At 34.3% G+C, this 17,870-nt stretch overlaps 2 protein-coding genes across 14 annotated transcripts; both read right to left on the bottom strand.

Annotated features, from left to right (window-relative positions):
- Positions 1-715: 715 nt before the first annotated feature.
- LOC110667443 (histone H1) lies at positions 716-1,769 on the bottom strand. Its single transcript, XM_021828278.2, has 2 exons — positions 1,526-1,769; positions 716-1,435 (listed from the first exon to the last, which is right to left on the bottom strand). The coding sequence occupies exons 1-2, from the start codon at positions 1,667-1,669 to the stop codon at positions 971-973; spliced, it is 609 nt and encodes a 202-aa protein (XP_021683970.2). The 5' UTR covers positions 1,670-1,769; the 3' UTR covers positions 716-970.
- Positions 1,770-4,861: 3,092 nt separating this feature from the next.
- Positions 4,862-16,241, bottom strand: LOC110667439 (uncharacterized). Of its 13 annotated transcripts, none has more exons than XR_009144830.1 (13): positions 15,969-16,241; positions 14,654-15,684; positions 14,496-14,585; positions 13,946-14,410; positions 13,329-13,443; positions 13,081-13,245; positions 12,713-12,969; positions 12,432-12,525; positions 12,278-12,330; positions 12,116-12,193; positions 11,631-11,696; positions 6,447-6,538; positions 4,862-5,307 (listed from the first exon to the last, which is right to left on the bottom strand). XR_009144830.1 is itself a non-coding variant. In XM_021828273.2 (11 exons), exons 1-10 carry the CDS (start codon positions 16,192-16,194, stop codon positions 12,131-12,133), a joined length of 2,559 nt encoding a protein of 852 aa, XP_021683965.2. In that variant the 5' UTR covers positions 16,195-16,241; the 3' UTR covers positions 10,967-11,696. The 13 variants fall into 13 exon arrangements, 3 of the variants coding, with proteins under 3 accessions (XP_021683965.2, XP_021683966.2, XP_021683964.2); XR_009144829.1 differs by lacking the exon at positions 4,862-5,307 and adding an exon at positions 6,089-6,349; XR_009144832.1 differs by lacking the exon at positions 6,447-6,538.
- Between the last annotated feature and the right edge of the window lie 1,629 nt (positions 16,242-17,870).

The following is a 17,870-nucleotide window of genomic DNA, read 5'->3' as shown; positions in this document are numbered from 1 at the left end:
ATAGAACGTAGTGATTATGTGGCATCATGTGGTGAACTAGATAAGGTCAAATCTTCATCTATGTGAGAGAGGATACCATCCATACTAGTCATATCACGTCCTGCTAATGTATCAGGGGCTATGCACATTGAGAAGGAAAGGAAAATACGAAACATCTACAAGTTCAGTCGGATTAAGTGGTTGATCTAACATGTCTAACTCCACCTGTTATATTCAAATTGAGCAAAACTGTAGCCGCAAAAGAGGTGCCCACATAATCCTCAATAATAATAGTCATTTGATGAGACGAATCCAAAGTGGTTATAGCACCTGTTTCTTTCTCATTTTGCTTTTATTTATTCCACAAGCTTTCTTTTGAAAATATTATAACTGTGCGAAACATTTCACCTATATAAAATGAAAAAATATACACACAAATACACATAGTGTAATCGGGCATTTTTCTCTAGATGTCAGGTCAAGAATGGGAAAAGTAAGATCAATTGAAGAGTCAAGGCCACTAAAAGATTCTAAATCATTATAAACCAAATCCAAAGCAGACTCCTAATCATCCGCATAGCAAACTTCTAAGAAGTACATTTTCATCTGTCGCTTTTGAGTTTAGAAAGATGATAAACTGGACTCGATCCAGTTCAAAGGCCTGAAACGGCCCTGTCCAAGTCGGTACCAAACAAGAGAAATTTTAAGAACCATAGATGCAAAAAATTCCTGACGATAACAGGCAAAACAGGAGAAATTCTTGCCATAGATGCAAAAATCCTGATATCATGATCATAATCACAGATTGCGAACTGCGTGCGCAAACACAACGAGGAGGCTCCACGTGGCACAACAGACTCAGCTTTCACACAAAGCACCCTAATTTTTTTGCACAGATTATAAACACACACGTACATATCCCTTATTTACGGAAGACGACACAACCCTAACACTAATTATTATCATCGTCACTCCCTAATTTTGTTTACATCTAAGAAGCAGAAGCAGCTATTGCAGTTTTCTTGATTCTCTTGGCAGCAGGGGATTTGATTGACTTGGGCTGTTTGGGTTTTGCAGTGGTTGATTTTTTTGCCTTCTTTGCTCCCACTCTCTTCGCTGCTGGCTTCTTCGCAGCTTCAGTTTTGTTCGCAGATCTTGTCTTTCTAGTGGTGGGACCAGCTATTGTTTTGGCTTCTTTAGGTTTCTTTGCTCTGTTAGCCTTTTCCTTTGGGACCTTTGCTGTGCTGTTCTCTTTCTTGCCTGCCTCTGATAGCTTATAAGAGGCTTTGATCTTGATCAGATTTCCTCTGGCAGCAGAGTTCTTCAATTGTAAAGCTAGAATTTTCTTGAAATTTGCAGGAAGGACTGCCTTGTGCTTCTCTTCCATGTACTTACCTATGGCGTACGGACTCGATCCACTCTTCTCGTTTAAGGCCAACAGAGCCTCTTTGATCATCTGGGGAATCCACAAATTAAAAAGATTAAAACATAAACCAAGATTCTCTACAAGTACGTAGAAATATATTAACCAGAACATATAACATACCTGAAAATATGGAGGATGAGAAGCAGTTTTGGGCTGTTTAGGCTTCTTCTCCTTCACTGGCTTCTCCGTCGGCTTGGCCTCCTCCTCCGTCAAAGGCGGCTGCTCAACGACAGCCGCAACCTCAGGTTCTTTGTCGGCAGTCATTTCAACTCACAGAGACAGAACAAAAGAAGAAAATGAAAGCACACAGAATTGCTTAATGGAAAACCACTCGAAAAGGAAAGACCAGTTGCTTTATTTATAGCGAGGGAATGTTCTGTTAGAGAGTGTTTTGTGATTGGTTGATTTGATGAGTTCCAGATTGCCAACGTGTACAAGGAGAGATCTATGACGTACACGTTGAGCTCAAATCGTTGTTCATCATGCATTTTTTCATAGTGCGTCGCTGTGGATAGGATAGTGCCTAGGTTTTTTTTCTGGTTTTCTTCATGAAGGATGTGTTTTTCGGTTGGATTCGTGGATAAATTTTTCTGGGGTTTTTAGGATTTTTAGAGTAGGAGTATGTAGAAATTGAAGATCAGAAAGTGTACAATCTATGATGCTAAAATAGGATAAAATGGTTGCCATTTGGGTATAATATGAAGCTTTTTGAGAAAAATAGTTGTTGTTTTGTTTGTTTTGTCTCAATTTTGTTCATATTTTGAGTTTTGAAATTCTGTGGTAGACGTAGGCATGGAAAAAAGAATTTTTTTTTATCACAATAACAGAATAATTATTTAATTTTACAATACATTAAAGCCATTTAAGATTGTGTTTAATAGTGTATAATATAATATAATTAAAATTATAATATAATGTAATTGTCATCACATTTTTTAAAATAAAAATATAAGTAATGTGGTATAATAATAATTTTTATTGACAACAATAGTAATTAAATGGTGGTAGTGGTAGCGGTAGCGACAGCGACAGCAGCAAGGTGAAGTAGTAGTAGTGGTAGTGACTAGATGATAGTAGAAGTGACAGTAGCTAAGTGATAATAATGGTAATCCAATGATGGTAATAACAATAATGATAACAGTATTGTGGTTGTGGTAGTGGTGTGATGGTTATAGTGGTGCTGATAGAAAAAGAGTAATGGTGATAATTAGGGGTGGTCACGGTTCAGGATTCGCTAGTTACGGTTCCTGAATCGTCGATTTAAGTTTAATGAAATTATGAACTTGAACCAAACCGTTATGGGACGGTTTGGAAGACGATTCCTGAACCGTCGGTTCTGGCTCGAGCTTCGATTTAAAATGATTTAAAGGACGATTCGAAAAATGATGGTTCAAAACAGTTTGGAAGCGGTTTAAGGGTGGTTTCAGAATAACTTAAAGGAAAAAATTAGAGAAAAGTTTTATTGATTTAAAATTTGAGTTATATTTGTAAAAATATTTTAATTTTTCTTAGAAATCTTTCAATCAAAATAAAATAAAATAAAAAGAATAAAAATAATTTATTTTTAAGAAAAATTTAATAAGTAAATACTTGAACTTATTAAAAAACTAGAGATGAAATTAATTTAAAAAAAAATTAAAAAAATATGTATAAACTTAATTTTGCCTATGTATCCCTTTAGAATTTAGAGGAATCAAAATTTTCAATTATAAATTGAGAGAAAGGAGATTGAGGTGGTTTGGTCATGTGAAGCGTAAATATAAGAAAATTCTAGTTAGACAAGTAAAGCACAATGGGTTAGAGGATAGAAAGAAAATAAAAGGTAGACCTAAATTGACTTGAAGGAGAATAGTACAATACGACATAGAAGCATTACACATTTCCAATGATTTAACCCAAAATTATTTAGAATGAAGAAAGATAATTCATATAACCGATTCCAATAAATTTTTGGAATAAAAACTTAGTTGAGTTGAGTAATACTTGCCTTTTTTAAAAAATTATATGATAATTGATAATTAAAAAAGAATAAAAGAAAAAAAATTAAAATAAAGGGTATTAAAAATTTTATTGAAAATATAAAATAATAACAGAGAGTAATTGAGATAGTATTAAAAATTTTAATGAGCATATAAAATAATAAAATAGGAGAATTATAAGAGTAATAAAAACTAAAAGGAGTGTAGAAAATAATTATTTAAAAAATTTGAGAGAAATTGAAAGAATATTAAGAATTAAAGAGAATGTAGAGAATAATTGATATATATATATATATATATATATATATATATATATATATATATATATATATAAATTATGAGTGGAGTGAAGTATTTATTGAATTCTTTTGTATTTAAATCACCGATTTGATTAGGTTTGAAACCGTCAGTTCAATCCGATTCAGAACCGTCGGTTCACGATTTCTAAAAAATATGAACCTAAACCAAATCGTAGAAGGACGGTTTCGATCCGATTCGAAGCCAATTTTGATTTTGACTTATTTTGGTTCGATTTTGACCGAACTAGTTTCGATTCGGTTCCAATTCGAAATCAGACCATGGCCAACCCTAGTGATAATAGGAGTAGTTGTCGAATAAAGCTAATAGTGATAACATTGACAATAAATAAAAAAATTAAAATAAGTAATTATGATTATATTAATTTTTTTATATAATGATCATTACGTTACTTTAAGTATAATTAATTATATTATATAATTGTTATTTTATTTCGTCAAAATTTTTTTGTTATCAAACAATATAATCAAATATATAATATAATTAATTACATTATAATTTTAATTACGCCATACTAAATGATCTAAAATTATAGTTTGAAGGATTTTGTCCATAAATATTTTATTGTTCAAATAACACTAAAAAGTGTTCATTAGTTAAATTATAACACTAATCATTCTCAAAAGAAAGTAAAGTTTAACATTGGTAGAAGATTTTAAAAAATTAAATTATTTTTAAGGATAAATTATAACACTAATTATTCTCAAAATAAAGTAAAGTTTAACATTAATAGAAGATTTTAAAAATTAAATTATTTTTTAAGGATAAATTACTGTAAAATCTATATATTTTTTCTAATATTTACGACTTGATCACCTTATTTTAAAAAATAGATTAAAAATTTTCATTTTTGATATCATCAATAATTTAATCCCTAAATTTATTCTTAATTAATTTAATAATATAGTATAATGAGAGAAAATATTTTCCAATGACTACCCTAATTCTCATAATATTAAAATAAACGACTATTTAGTTTTTAAATATTACCATTATTTATCAAATGTTCCTTTCATTCTCTCTCTTCCATCTCCCTCCCCTCCGTCTCTCTTTCCATTCATATCTCTCTCTCCAACTCCAGTCCCTCTGCATCTACAAAAGAATTCCAATAAATCACGAAATTCCAACAAAAAACATCATCAAATTACAAAATATGCAATGAAGATAAATCTCCATCTGCATAATTTCATTTATAGAATTTCAACCATAACAAATCAACAAATTACAAAAACAAAAAATTTCCCATCTGTAAATTTCAATTACAAAATCAAAGAAAAACAAATTGACAAAGGAGATTATGAACAATTCGAAAGCCCATCCCTCCACCTCGATCCCGAAACAGCCACCCTCTCCGCCCTTAAACACCACATACAAACAGGCTTTCTATAAAGACTCCTACTTGTGAAGTCCCGTCCATCAACATTCAACGCACCTTATCGCAATATCACAAATGGAGGTCACGGAAGACCAAAGACCTAACAATGCCCTTCAAAACCATATTTAACAACCTGGTCCTCAATTCAAGTCGCACTGCCAAATACCGTATGATGACATACAGCTACGAGTGATTGAGACATGGAAGCAAGAATTTGAAAGTGATTGATGCTGCAAGGGTAAAGGAGATATGGGTAGTTAGAGCTTGAGATTGAGGTGAAAGTGGTGAAGGAGTTGGAGTTTAGGTTGATGGTATAAGTGCAGGAGACAATGGAGAAGGAGCTAGTGTTGATGTTACAGTGGGTAGAGTTAACAGAGAGGCAAGGGAAGCGGAGGAACACTGAAAAGAGAGGTAAACTTTTTAATCTATTTTTTAAAATATAGTAAACTCGTGAATATTATCAAAGCTTAGGAATTATACAATAATTTATCTCTTTTAATTATCAATTTATTGAGTAATCATTAATTTATTGGTTGTTCACAAATGCATACACGCATAAAAATTTTTGAATTGAGCTAAACCAGGAGTCGAAATACCTATACGTCTTTAGTTGGCCAAGAATATCCCTGATACATACCTAACTACAATAAAGAATTGGTTTTGATTTTTTAAAATATTATAATTTTTATTATTTAATCAACCAGGGAAAGGTAAAAGAAAAAGGAAATAAAACATAAATAAACAATAAAATTTAATAATTAAAATTCATCTACAGACAAAAGAAACTAAAATAAAAGTCATCTCGGCAAATAATCGGCGACATTTGCGCCTGCAGGGGTACATTTATCTTCGACGCCTTCAAACGGATAAAAAGGGACGGATCAAAGCACCATGTTTAGAGCTTCAATCCAGCAATTTCATTTTTGCAATGTAGAAGAGAATTATTATATAAAAACCAAGTCAATCATATGCTGAATAATACTTGGTGAACATATTAAGTTGAGAGGCTAATGAATCGAATTTAAGTTTGCTCTCTTTCCAATAATTTCAATACAGATTAAAACAGCGGATATACATGCAATATGATTTGTTTCCAGTATAATTCCACCCACCTGCTCAGCAGATTGGCTTAGATTAAATTACAAATTCATCATTTTCAAGAAAACACAATCTTTGTGGCCTAGCCTAGTTTCACATAGTGATGCGGCTAAAAACATATCACTTATCTGATAGATTCAGATTTAAATTCCCATTCTTTCAAATTCTCCAGTTCTAAAAAAATGAAAAAAAGAAACTCCTAAAAAATTAAAAAAAAAAACTCTTGTGATTGGACATACATATATGCTGTAAGACTGAAAGTTCAGCTTACTTAAATATATCATGAACGTTCTCTAAGAACACCTTGCCTCCGGCGAACCAGCATGTCTCTAACCAGTACTAAAACAATCTTCAAGGCATTATCTAGATCACAACGGTTCCAGAATTAACATCAAGATATTTCTTGAAGGGCTAACCTAGAAAATACTTTGTTCATGTTTAGTATACTGTGATAAAGCTTAATGGAATTACCAAACCATGTAATCCATAATATTTCTCCATACCAAGCCATAGAACTGAATTAAACACATTTAATTACAGCAAAGCCATCAAACCAGAAAAACTAATCGACTAACAAATCAAAATTACATAAAAATCAATTACAAATGCCAATACCACTAATCTGTCATAACACAGATCACCCACCATCTTTAACAGTAACAAAGCCCGAAGACAATAAAACAACCAGCTAAGACATACAAAGAAACATAAAAATTGCTGCAACTAATTTAAATAAAAAAAAAGTACATACCACCCCAAATTTGGGTAACCAAGTCAAAGACACCTTTTGGGACCAGGGCAATTAACTAGAAAATAAAAGAATTGTTTACACTTCTGAATTTCAGCTTACGCAAAACTAGTAGGATTGCTTCAAACCCAAGAAACTGTGAATAAAAACCATAGTGACTTTTTAATTCAAATGATCGCGGGTGATGGTAATAATTGTAGTCACAATAGTAACAAGGATGGCGGTGGTGGGGCAATGCTGGTTATGGAATAGCAGAACAGTGATAATTGTAGTAGTAGCTTGTCAATGCAGTGATAATGAAGATGGCAGCATCATCAAAGAGTGGTGATTATGGTGCTATAGCAACAGTAGCAACATCAAAGATATTATGGCAGCTGAGTGGGGAGAGAAAATAATGATAGCAGTGCTGACGATGTTAGTAACTGCAGAGGTGGGATCTAGAAAAAATTTTTCCTGGGGTCAATATATAAAAAATTAAAAATATAAAATAATTGGACCCTACGAAATCTAATACCCTTAAAACAGTAAAAAATTACATTACTATTAATATTATTAAATATATATTTCTTTGTATAAATAACAAAAAATCATTATTGTGATACCATTTTATAATAATGAAGTTTATTATTGAAAAATTATAGTATAATTTTAAAAGTAAATAAATTTTTCAATACACAACATACTTTTTTATTTCAATTAATTTTAAATTTTATCAAAAAGAGGGTTTAATGATTAAATTTGTTGAAATTATAAATCTCACATCGGAAAAATATAAACATAAAAGTGTTAAATATAAATTGTTAGATTTCAACATTAACTTAGCTAATTATTTTAATGTGTAAAGTAATTTAATTACTTATATAAATCCAAATTAAAATAAATTAAATTGTAATTTAATCAACACTCTCTCCAAATTTAACATGGTATCAAAGCCGATGGTTCGGCAAGAATGAGTATGAAAACGGTGGTCGATGATTCTCGTAGTGCTCTGACACGTGGATGGGAAGAGTCAAGAGACTCCTGATAGACCCAGTGGAGCAGGAAGGCACTCTTCTAGAGAAGAGCAGATCGATGGAGATGAGACTCTCGGTACATGTGATGGCAGAACGCGTGATGGCTCTAGCATAACTCTTAGAGGCGCATGCTCGAATGAGTTTGGTGGAATAATTAGGACTCTTGGTAACACCGTAATACTTAAGTTAAGAAGACTTCCATTTGAGGGGGAGCAAGCCCAAAAAATCCAATGTAAAAGAGATTTAAACTTGAGGGGGGGTTGCTAGAAATATACAAGCGTGAAATTCTCACATTGGAAAAAGATGGGATGAGTGAAAGACATATAAGTGGGAAGAAGCTATAAACCCATTATCTTAAGGTTTTGGGTTGGATATGGTGTCAAGCTTATAAGTGTGTTCTTTCATAAGACAGATCAAGAATTCTCCCCAGACGCTTTGGGCTCAATTCATAGAAGTACACATATATACAAAAGAATTTTAAAGAAAAAGTGGGGTCAATTGACCCCTCATTTTCTGCATTGCATCCTCCAATGGGAGTAACAAAATCAATGAAGGGTAGTGAACCCAGTAGGCAAAATATTTAAAAATGTTCCTGTTTTATGGACAACACAATAATGCAACCATCTTTTTCATCACAACCATAATGAAAGACAAATAATAAATCAAAGGAACACTGAAATCAGGAATGTAAGCAAGTGAACTTAAGCTAATGAGGTTAGACAGAATGCAGGATGGGTTAAACAGTGTAAAGAGTGAGATCGAGTGGAAAAACACAGTTTGAGAAATAAAAAGAGATGTTAAGTGACAAAGATTGAAAGCCTAGGAGAAAGAATTGAGCAGGAGTTTTAAGAAAGAGAATGAATTCAAGATTTAAACAATTTTCAGATTGAGCAGGTTTATGTCTAGCAAGACAAGACAGAGTAGCAGGTCAGGGGTGGACAATGAGAGAGAGAGAGAGAGAGAACGAGTAAAGGCTAGCATTCAGACAGATCTTGATAGTTTTAAATTAGATTAAAAATAATAAGGCAGTCTGTCTTGAACCCACAACCTAAGATTCAAAAAGGAAGACTAACCAATCTTCATAAAGTATATATAAGTGTGTATAAATTCATGCACCAACACAAGCATGATCAATAAAGTCATTTAACAATAAAATTTTAGTAATGCTTAGACCAAAAAATGAAATTGATTAAATAACCAAAAAATTGTAACCGGTTTTTTCAGTTTGATTTTCAATTTCTGTTCACTCTTTCTTTGAAATCCATAATCTAAGCTGTTTCCTAAACAAAAACTGGCCGCCACCTAAAAAAGACCGCTTCAGGATTAAACTTGGAGTAGAAACAGAATATTGAAGGATAGTATACTCTATCACTCTGTTAAACAAGCCTAACTCTTCCTTGCTATCAGAATTATTTCCCCAATTTCTAATGATATAGAAGAGAAGTAAGTTGATACTATAAGTCATTCGCATAAACTGATGCTTGCTCCGTGAAATAGTCATTAGAGTGTCATATGCCCAAGAAATAAAGAGCTTAATCTTTGCTCCAAGCCAAGCAACATTGCGTCAAGCAATCTACTAATATCAAGCACTGTGCCTGGAATCAAAAACCAAATGTGCAGAAAAGAAAGAACTAACCAATCTACTAACACCAGTGCTAGTCCTGTATTAATATATAATATGTGTCAGTCCACGCACACAAGCTCGCACACAGATACAAAAGGGCTCCAAAAAATCTATTAATACCAAGCAATGTGTCCTGAACCTACAACCTAAGGTTCACAAAAGAAAACAAGAACCATCAACTTTTAACAAAACTAGTCAGGCAGTGAAATTATGTACGTGTGCTTACGAATATGCAAATTCACACACAACCACAAACATAATCCCTTTTTCATGAGTAAACCAAATTGAAAACCTGAAAAATCAAAAAATTCAGAATGAAAAACCAAACCAACCAATCAGACGAGTATCATAATGCCCAAGAAAATAAATGAAAAGCTTGATCTTTGTTTGAACCCAAGATACCTCAATGCAGCAATTCCTGTTGATCACCTTGGCTGTGAATTATATAGTCGAGTCTTATAAGAAACATGAAGATCAACTGATAGCTAGCTACCCCTAACTCCTAATTAGGTTGTAGAGTGGATAGTAGAATATTGAAACATAAAACAAAGAGATCAAAAAAATCAACCAAACAGGTTAATTTTCTGGTTATTCCTCCACATTTCATTGGCCGAAGTTTGATTAGTTAGAATCCTTACTTCTTGGTAATCATGAATTAAAGGATCCCTTCTGCAGTATCATACCAATAAGCAAAATAACAGGTCCATACCACAACCAAAATGCTTGAAAGAGAGATCAAAAAGATCAACCAAAGAGTTTGATTTTCTGGTTGCCGAACCAGGAAAATAACTATCTAGTTTTCCTCCACATCACATAGGCAAAACCGCCAAAGTTTGATTAATTAGAAAATAATAACTTCTCGCCAATCATGAATTTAAGGAACCCTTCTCAAGTATCAAACCATTAAGCAAAATTACAGGTCCATACCACCACCAAAATGCTTGAAAGCTTTGACAAGCACTTAAACCATATAAGTTTAGATGGCCTAAACATTTTACCATCAAATTGAGTTACTTTGCTGGCACACCAATGTCATTTCCCTATATAACAATCAGAATAAGATGCAATTTACCCCTAAAAACAATTCCTCAAACGAGTCAAGTCTGTCTCACAAGATGTCCCCTAATCAAAAGATTCTGTTTAGAATGTATCATAAGAATCTCTCCCAAAACACATAAAACTTGATTTGCTAAAACACCAAGTGACATAATGAACCCTATCAATTATTTATGCTCCTCAGATACAAGAATTTGAAAAATGTTTTTAAAATCTTAATTTTACTAGGGGCCTATGCACCTTAAAAAGCTTTGATTATAGGTGCAAAATGGTTAATGAAGAACCAAAATATACTGTATGCGACAAAAGATTCCAAGCAATACTTTAATCAGATATCAACAGAGATGACATCAACATCAAATGGCCCCCTCGTAACTCAAGTAACCATTAATAAACATTAAGCACAATTCCATACCAATTCATTACAAACTCAGATCAGATGGTAGGTCTCAGCTTTTATAATTCATACATGTTAGCCATACAAGCTCTAAACCTTTTTCATTTTGTCACAAAAATCTTCAAGGTAGTCTCCACAATGCCTCCATCAGCATGTTTAATATTTTAACTTCTGCACCTCTTTTCACTGTGAAACCACTGATTTAAGATTTTTTCTTCCATAAAACAAAGTCACCAATCTGTTTTACTTCAGCTTCAAGAATAAGGACTCAAAAATAGATTATCTGTGATGTAGATCATGAAGATGAATGGAAACTGGTAGCTACAATTTAGCAAAATTTATTCTGAAAGTCCTCAAGCAGTTCAAAGTTCAAACCTAGATCACAGGGCAAATGCCTACTCCAACCTCCAAAATACAGACTGTTCGACTTAGTCTATGTCCTCTGAAGACATAACCTAAACTAGACATTTAAAAACTCAAAACATTGCACCATATAATTGAGAGAGAGAGAGAAAGAGAGAGAGAGAGAGAGAGAGAGCGATAGAGAGCAATGACTGGGAAATTCACAAGGAAAAACAAAGAAATCATTGAGAAGATAAAGAAAAGGTGACTTCAACTGATTTTTCTTCAACAGCAAGCCATTTTCTGTGACCAACGAAGCGCATCCTGCTTTCCAAGTCAACCTATACACAATTAAAGTTAAAATCTTTAAAACAACAGTATTTAAGTGTTTACTTTCAGAATAGAAAATCTACGAGTCGTTTGGCATCAGTTCTGTTTTCTGTTTTTGGTTTAGGGTTTCTTTGGCATTGATTTTTGAAATGTTGTTGAAAAAAATATGTCAAAAATACTTATTAAAGAACATCACATTTTTATTTTAACTTAAATTTGACACATTTTAGTCATAACAACTTCAAAATAGCAAAACAGTTATTTCAAACTTATTTTTTCAATAGCATCTAAAAGGGTGCTTTTCCAGAAAAAGGAATCTCAACCTCAATCCCAAACAAGCTCTTAAGGTTTTTTTGGCAATTGAACAACAAAAACTAAAAACAGAATGGATACCAAACAAGCCTTAAGAGTGCAAGAAAATTGGTATTACCAAATGTTAAAGCACCTAATAGTAGTAACCACCTCCGTATGGACGATCATTCCTGTAATAAGGTGGATATGCACCATACTGCAACATGAGCAAATAATAACATATTATAAAACTGTCAACAGTTGGACCCGAAATGAGAAAAGAAAGGGAATGATTACTTACTTCAGGACCATAGGAACCATGTGGGTAAGGATCATTGCCTGCATCATAAGTATCTAAAAGATAAAACAAAAATGATTATAAATATCACAAACAATACACCATATACGATAAACCATGCCAAAGGAAAGCAACAGTAAGCATGAATTATCCCTACCATAATAATGTGTTCCATGCAATGAAACAGCTGGATCATTGTAATCTAATCGGGGACGGAGCCTACTAGGTTGTGCATAATCAGGATCATGGTCCTAACAGCAAGAAAAAAAAAAATTTTACCTCCCAGAAATATTAAGGGAGGCCCCAAAGACAACAGGAACAAAATCTATACAAACAACATCAACTGGAAGTCAAAAACAGGAAGAAGACAGAGACAACCCAACTCACTGTCAAATTTAAGCAACCAAAAGAAAAGGCAAAGAAGATAAAATAACTTACAGTCATGAAAAAAGGCCGCTTCATCCCATGTGCACCATCATCGTAGAAATAAGGGTCATCACAGTGCCTTCCAACGTAAGGTCTATCAAAGGCTTCTTCTGCAGAAAATGGTTGCCTCCTAGAGGAAGCATGGTTCCCATGCCTTCTATCAGAGGCATCAAACCAAGGTCTATTGAAATTATACCTTGATGGGCCAGCAGCAGTAACACCTCTTCCAGCAGGGTGATAACCACCTCTTAGAGGACCTCTTCTTCCTCCTAATTTTGTATAATAGCATACATTAGATTGCTAATACAACCTAAAGTTCATTTGTGCAGATGTGTGCGTAGCACATACATTATGTGCAGGGAGAGAGAGATCGAGAAAACCTCGTCCAAAGAATTGCCTCCCATTGAACATGGCATTTCGGTTATTGAAATCATATTCATTGGGACCCATTCTAGTAGAATGACCATGTCCTCGTTGATAGAAACCCCTATCACGCTGGAAATTTGCCCAGTTGAAGTGGTGTCCACCCCGCCCAAAATTCCTTCCTGTTGAACAATGGATAACAAAATTAAATGGAAGTAACTTGCAAATGATAATAAAGATTCCCATCATCAAAAATAAAGAATACCAAATCTTGAAGAGTTTCCAACGCCAGCACGATCAATCAGAAAACCACCACACATTCCACCCTTCACAGCCTGAGTTTTAGGCATAGGATTTGACAGCCTTGCTTTGACTCTCGTCTGCCAGTACATGACAACACAATGAGCTCAGTTCACACAGCATCCACTTGATGCTAGTTGAAATATTTATCATAAACCCATACAAATCCATATTGGAATATAATTACTTTTATTTCTGACAAATTGTGCTTGATATTATAGGTGTCTACACTAAAAATATGAAGGATACACTCAATTGACATTACAACACAATGCGCACAGTTGCCAAGCATGCTTTATTGAAGTCTACCAGCATTAGGCAACAGAAAGAAACGAAAAAGAAATTAGCAAGAGTGACAAATGAAAAAGAACCCTTTACCACCTCTGAACTCCTATCTTTTTCAAGATGTCCAGAATTTAAAAGAAAATGAGACCAAAAAAATATAAGAGATTTTCCAGGTAAAATAACTTATGCTATAAAGGAAAAATGAACATAGGAGAAAGAAAAAAAGGAAAAGGAAAAGGAAAATCCTGAAAAGCACTTGAAACCAAAGTAACTGAAAGATCAAACCACAGAGCAAACCTTTGAGTTCCCATCACCCAATTCTTTGTTGTTTATTCTCTCAATACATGCAACAGCAGCTTCATGGGAAGAGAAATCAACAAACCCAAAATCCTTCCTCTTGGCAGTTGACATATTTCGCGCCAGGACAATTCGCACTATCTCCCCGTAGCCTTGCAAATGCTCTCTAACACGGTCTTCATCCCAGTAAGGAGGAAGCCCATCAAGAAATACCGTCTTCACATGAGCCATAATTTCTGGATCAGGCTCACGTATAGGTTCAGCAAATGCTACTTTGGCAGTTCTCTCCGAATGACCAAATATAACATCTGGCTTCTGAAGCCTCTTGTATGCATGCATGGCATCAGCATGGCAAGAGAACTCGAGAAATGCAAAACCACGGCTCCTCCCTTCATGTTGAACATCTGGGACAAGAGTGATGTTCTCAACACCTTCAACGCCATAATCTTTCAACTTTTGTCTAATCTGCAAATCAACATTTTATCGGGCATCGATGAACAAATGCAGGAGATAACCATGCAGTCATGCACCACATCTATGAGATACTTACAGCTTCCTTTGTCCATGTGTTGCATATGTTGCCCAAAAACAAAGTATCATTGTCCTCGCTTGGTGCTGTCCCACACCGCTTTCCACAAATCTACAGACATAAAGAGTTAGAACAAAACCTAAAATTACTTGTAAACAAAACTATAAGTAGATTGATACCACTGGGTTTTTCATTTCGGACAAAGCACGTTTTGCATGCTCCTTGTTTGCAAATTTCACAAATGCATATCCCTTACTCTTACTCATCGAAAGATTCCTATGCAAACGAACTTCAACTACCTCACCAATCTTCTCAAAAACCTTTCTCACATCATCTTCTGTGGCTTCTCTATCTAGGCCACCAACAAATATTTCATACTCTTTCTTTATCTTGCGTTCCTTAGCAATAGCTGTTAATTCTTTGCGTTCCTCTTCTAGTGCCTCAGCTTCTTCAACAGGCTCCTCTGGATCATCTTCTACAAAGTCATCCTCAACATGATCTTCAAAGTCCACTCGATCACCATACTCCTCATATCCCTCATCAACACCGTACTCATCCTGCACAGGTTGAGTATCTTCTACCTGCAACTCACCTTTGCTATCTTCTTCTGTGTCAACAGCCTCAATTTTGTTCTCTTCCTTATCATCAAATGTTTTTGTCTTAACCTCCTTCACTTCCTCTGATTTGTCTGTACCACTGGGTTCTTCATTTTTAGAGACCTCGGCAATTTCATGAGAAGGCAAGTCCACAACCATTGCAGTTTGCTCCTTTTTGGGCTCTCCAACAATTTCTGTTATTGATTGATTCTCCTCTGCAGATTCAATTACAGACTCTTCCAGTTCCATTGCAGCTTTTCCCTTCGCTATGGATTCTGCAACACTCTCAAAAGGTTCTCCCACTTCATTAGTAGTTTCTTCCTTCTTTGGGGATTCTCCAACATTTTCAGTAGCACATTCCCCATTATTCATGGAGACAAAATCCTTCGCATCCACCATTTCCTCCTTTGTTCTTTCTTCATCTTGATCCTTTACAGATTCATCTGTCTTTGATGACTGGCAAGAAGCAACTTTTGCTGCAGGAGTTTTAGTCTTCCCAGACGTTTTCCTAACAACCTTGACTACCTTCTTCACTACTGTTTTCTTGCGTGGGGTAACTTTTGCTTCAGGTGTCACCAAAGTTGCATCATTAGATGCTTTTGTTTCTTCAACTACTACAAAAACACACACACACAAAAACAATAATAGATAAAATAAAAAAAATAAAAAATATATATATTGCATGAAACACAGTAACCTCAATGAAAAGGATATCAATCATCAATAATTAGTATAATAGCCCTCAAGCAATATAAATTAGGGTCTATTTCCGACCTAATGCTGAAATTATATAATTTTTTTCATGCTTAAATTGGAGATTCAAAACAACTGCTCAATTAACCATAATAGCATTTCTCTAAACATAGAAATGCCCTAAAGCTATACAATTCAATCATACCTGTAGACTGTTCAGGTTTTGAATCGGAACTGATGATCGGCAAGGGTGAGGCTTCGTTGTTCTTTGCCTGCTTCGCTTTAGCTGCAGCACCGCGCTTCGTCTCGGCGGTTTTTGGAGTGGTTGATTCCGTCACAGGATCAGGTGTGGTTTTGGTGGCGGATTTCCTCTCCGTCGTCGTCTTTTTAGGGGTCACCGATTTGGTAGCGTCTCCATTCCTAGTCCTCATGTTCGTATGTCGTTTATGACTGATTTTCTTCACTAGTTTTTCTGATTGCAGGCGACAGGTTATATAGGAGGAAAAGCGGAAGAGGTGCATACAGTGGATTGAGGTAACGAAACGTTGTCGCTTTCAGTGCTGTTTGAAAATGGTCGAATAATGAATTAAAAAAATTGAAAATTAGTAATTTTTATATAAAAACTAAAATGAATGGATTCCAATAAAAAAAATCGAATTAAATTGAAATATTCAATTTCATAATTCGGTCCTCAATCCATATATTCCGTTCATTTTATTGTTTATCAGAAAATTTAATTTTTATTTTGACCAATAATATAATAAAGAAAAGAGAAAACAATTAAAAAAACTTATATTTTATTTTATAATAAAAATTTACCAATTAAATCTTAAATTTTTTATCCGTTAAAAAAATTATTAACTTACATTCATAGAAATGTCACATAAAATGTAACATTTTTAATTTTTAAATAATTATTTTATATATTTTTTTTATTCTAACTCAGGTATTGTGGACTTTACGTGTATACTTTCATTTCATAGAAATTCGATGGTCGCCCGGATCTGTAATTTAGGGCTGAGCAGATAAGCTGCTGTAACCATTTTAGAACCGAGTCAAGATTATAGGCTACTCTACCATTTTCAGACGTTCTGGACGCGTTTCAGTTGTCAGATTTGATATAGGTAAACTCGAACTCTACATTACTCAATTTTTGCCATGTATTGGGTTAGAATAAAATTTATAAAATATTCGTGGATGATAAGAAAATTACGATTCTTGTTGCAATAGCGTTATAATATTGTTAAGGACCGCGGGGCAGGTTTATAGAATTTTTAAAGTTAGTTTGGATAATTTTTAAAAAATATTAGTTTTTAAGTCTTATAATTGAGTTATCTGATATTGTGATTATTGCTTAGTTTGGAGGGCCCAGTATGGGCCATATAATGATGATGAGACATGGATTGAGTTTAAAAGTGTTATTTTAACCATTTTGTAGGTTGGATAGGTCATAGGTATAGGGGATACTCTGCCAAATTTTCAGCACAATTTAGAGTGTTTTTGATCTTTTCTAAACTTGTATTGAGTCAAATATATTAAATAATTATAATAAAATTGTCAGGTGAGCCGGGACAGCCTTCCTCTCTGCACAGCCGCCGCAGTGACATTAGTTCAAGTTTGTGAGTAAAATATTAATTTTAATTGTAATATTGAAACACCCTAGGCAAATCCCACATTGGCAAAACACGGGAGAAATGCTGGGTTTATAAGTTGGTGGTTCGTAACCCCTAGTAAAGCATTTTAAAACCGTGAGGGCTTCGGCCCAGAGCGGACAATATCACTAGTGGGTCAGGCGATTACATTTGTGGTATCAGAGCCGCTCCGCGTGCAACCTTGAGCGATGGTGGGGCAAACCTCAGCGAGGACACTAAGTCTCATAAGGGGGATGGATTGTAACACCCTAGGTAAATCCCACATCGACAATTAATGGGAGAGATGCTGGGTTTATAAGTTGGTGGTTTGTAACCCCTAGTGACGCGTTTTAAAACCGTGAGGGCTTCGGCCCAGAGCGGACAATATCACTAGTGGGCCGGGCCATTACATTTGAACTTTGTCACGACCCAAAATTCTGAACCATGACCGGCGCATAATTTAAGTATTCTTAAAT

This window comes from Hevea brasiliensis, chromosome 16 (assembly GCF_030052815.1).
Source record: "Hevea brasiliensis isolate MT/VB/25A 57/8 chromosome 16, ASM3005281v1, whole genome shotgun sequence".
Classification (NCBI taxonomy): domain Eukaryota; kingdom Viridiplantae; phylum Streptophyta; class Magnoliopsida; order Malpighiales; family Euphorbiaceae; genus Hevea; species Hevea brasiliensis.
Note: the sequence above shows the minus strand (reverse complement) of the source record. Positions and strands in the feature narration are given on the sequence as shown.

Coding starts and splice junctions, on each gene's coding strand:
- LOC110667443 (XM_021828278.2), bottom strand. CDS start 1,669: ATGACTGCCGACAAAGAACCTGAGGTTGCGGCTGTCGTTGAGCAGCCG. Junction 1,436..1,525: donor CTCATCCTCCATATTTTCAG/GTATGTTATATG, acceptor TGGATTCCCCAG/ATGATCAAAGAGGCTCTGTT.
- LOC110667439 (XM_021828273.2), bottom strand. CDS start 16,194: ATGAGGACTAGGAATGGAGACGCTACCAAATCGGTGACCCCTAAAAAG. Junction 15,685..15,968: donor AAAACCTGAACAGTCTACAG/GTATGATTGAAT, acceptor GTGTTTTTGTAG/TAGTTGAAGAAACAAAAGCA. Junction 13,444..13,945: donor TGGGTGATGGGAACTCAAAG/GTTTGCTCTGTG, acceptor ATGTACTGGCAG/ACGAGAGTCAAAGCAAGGCT.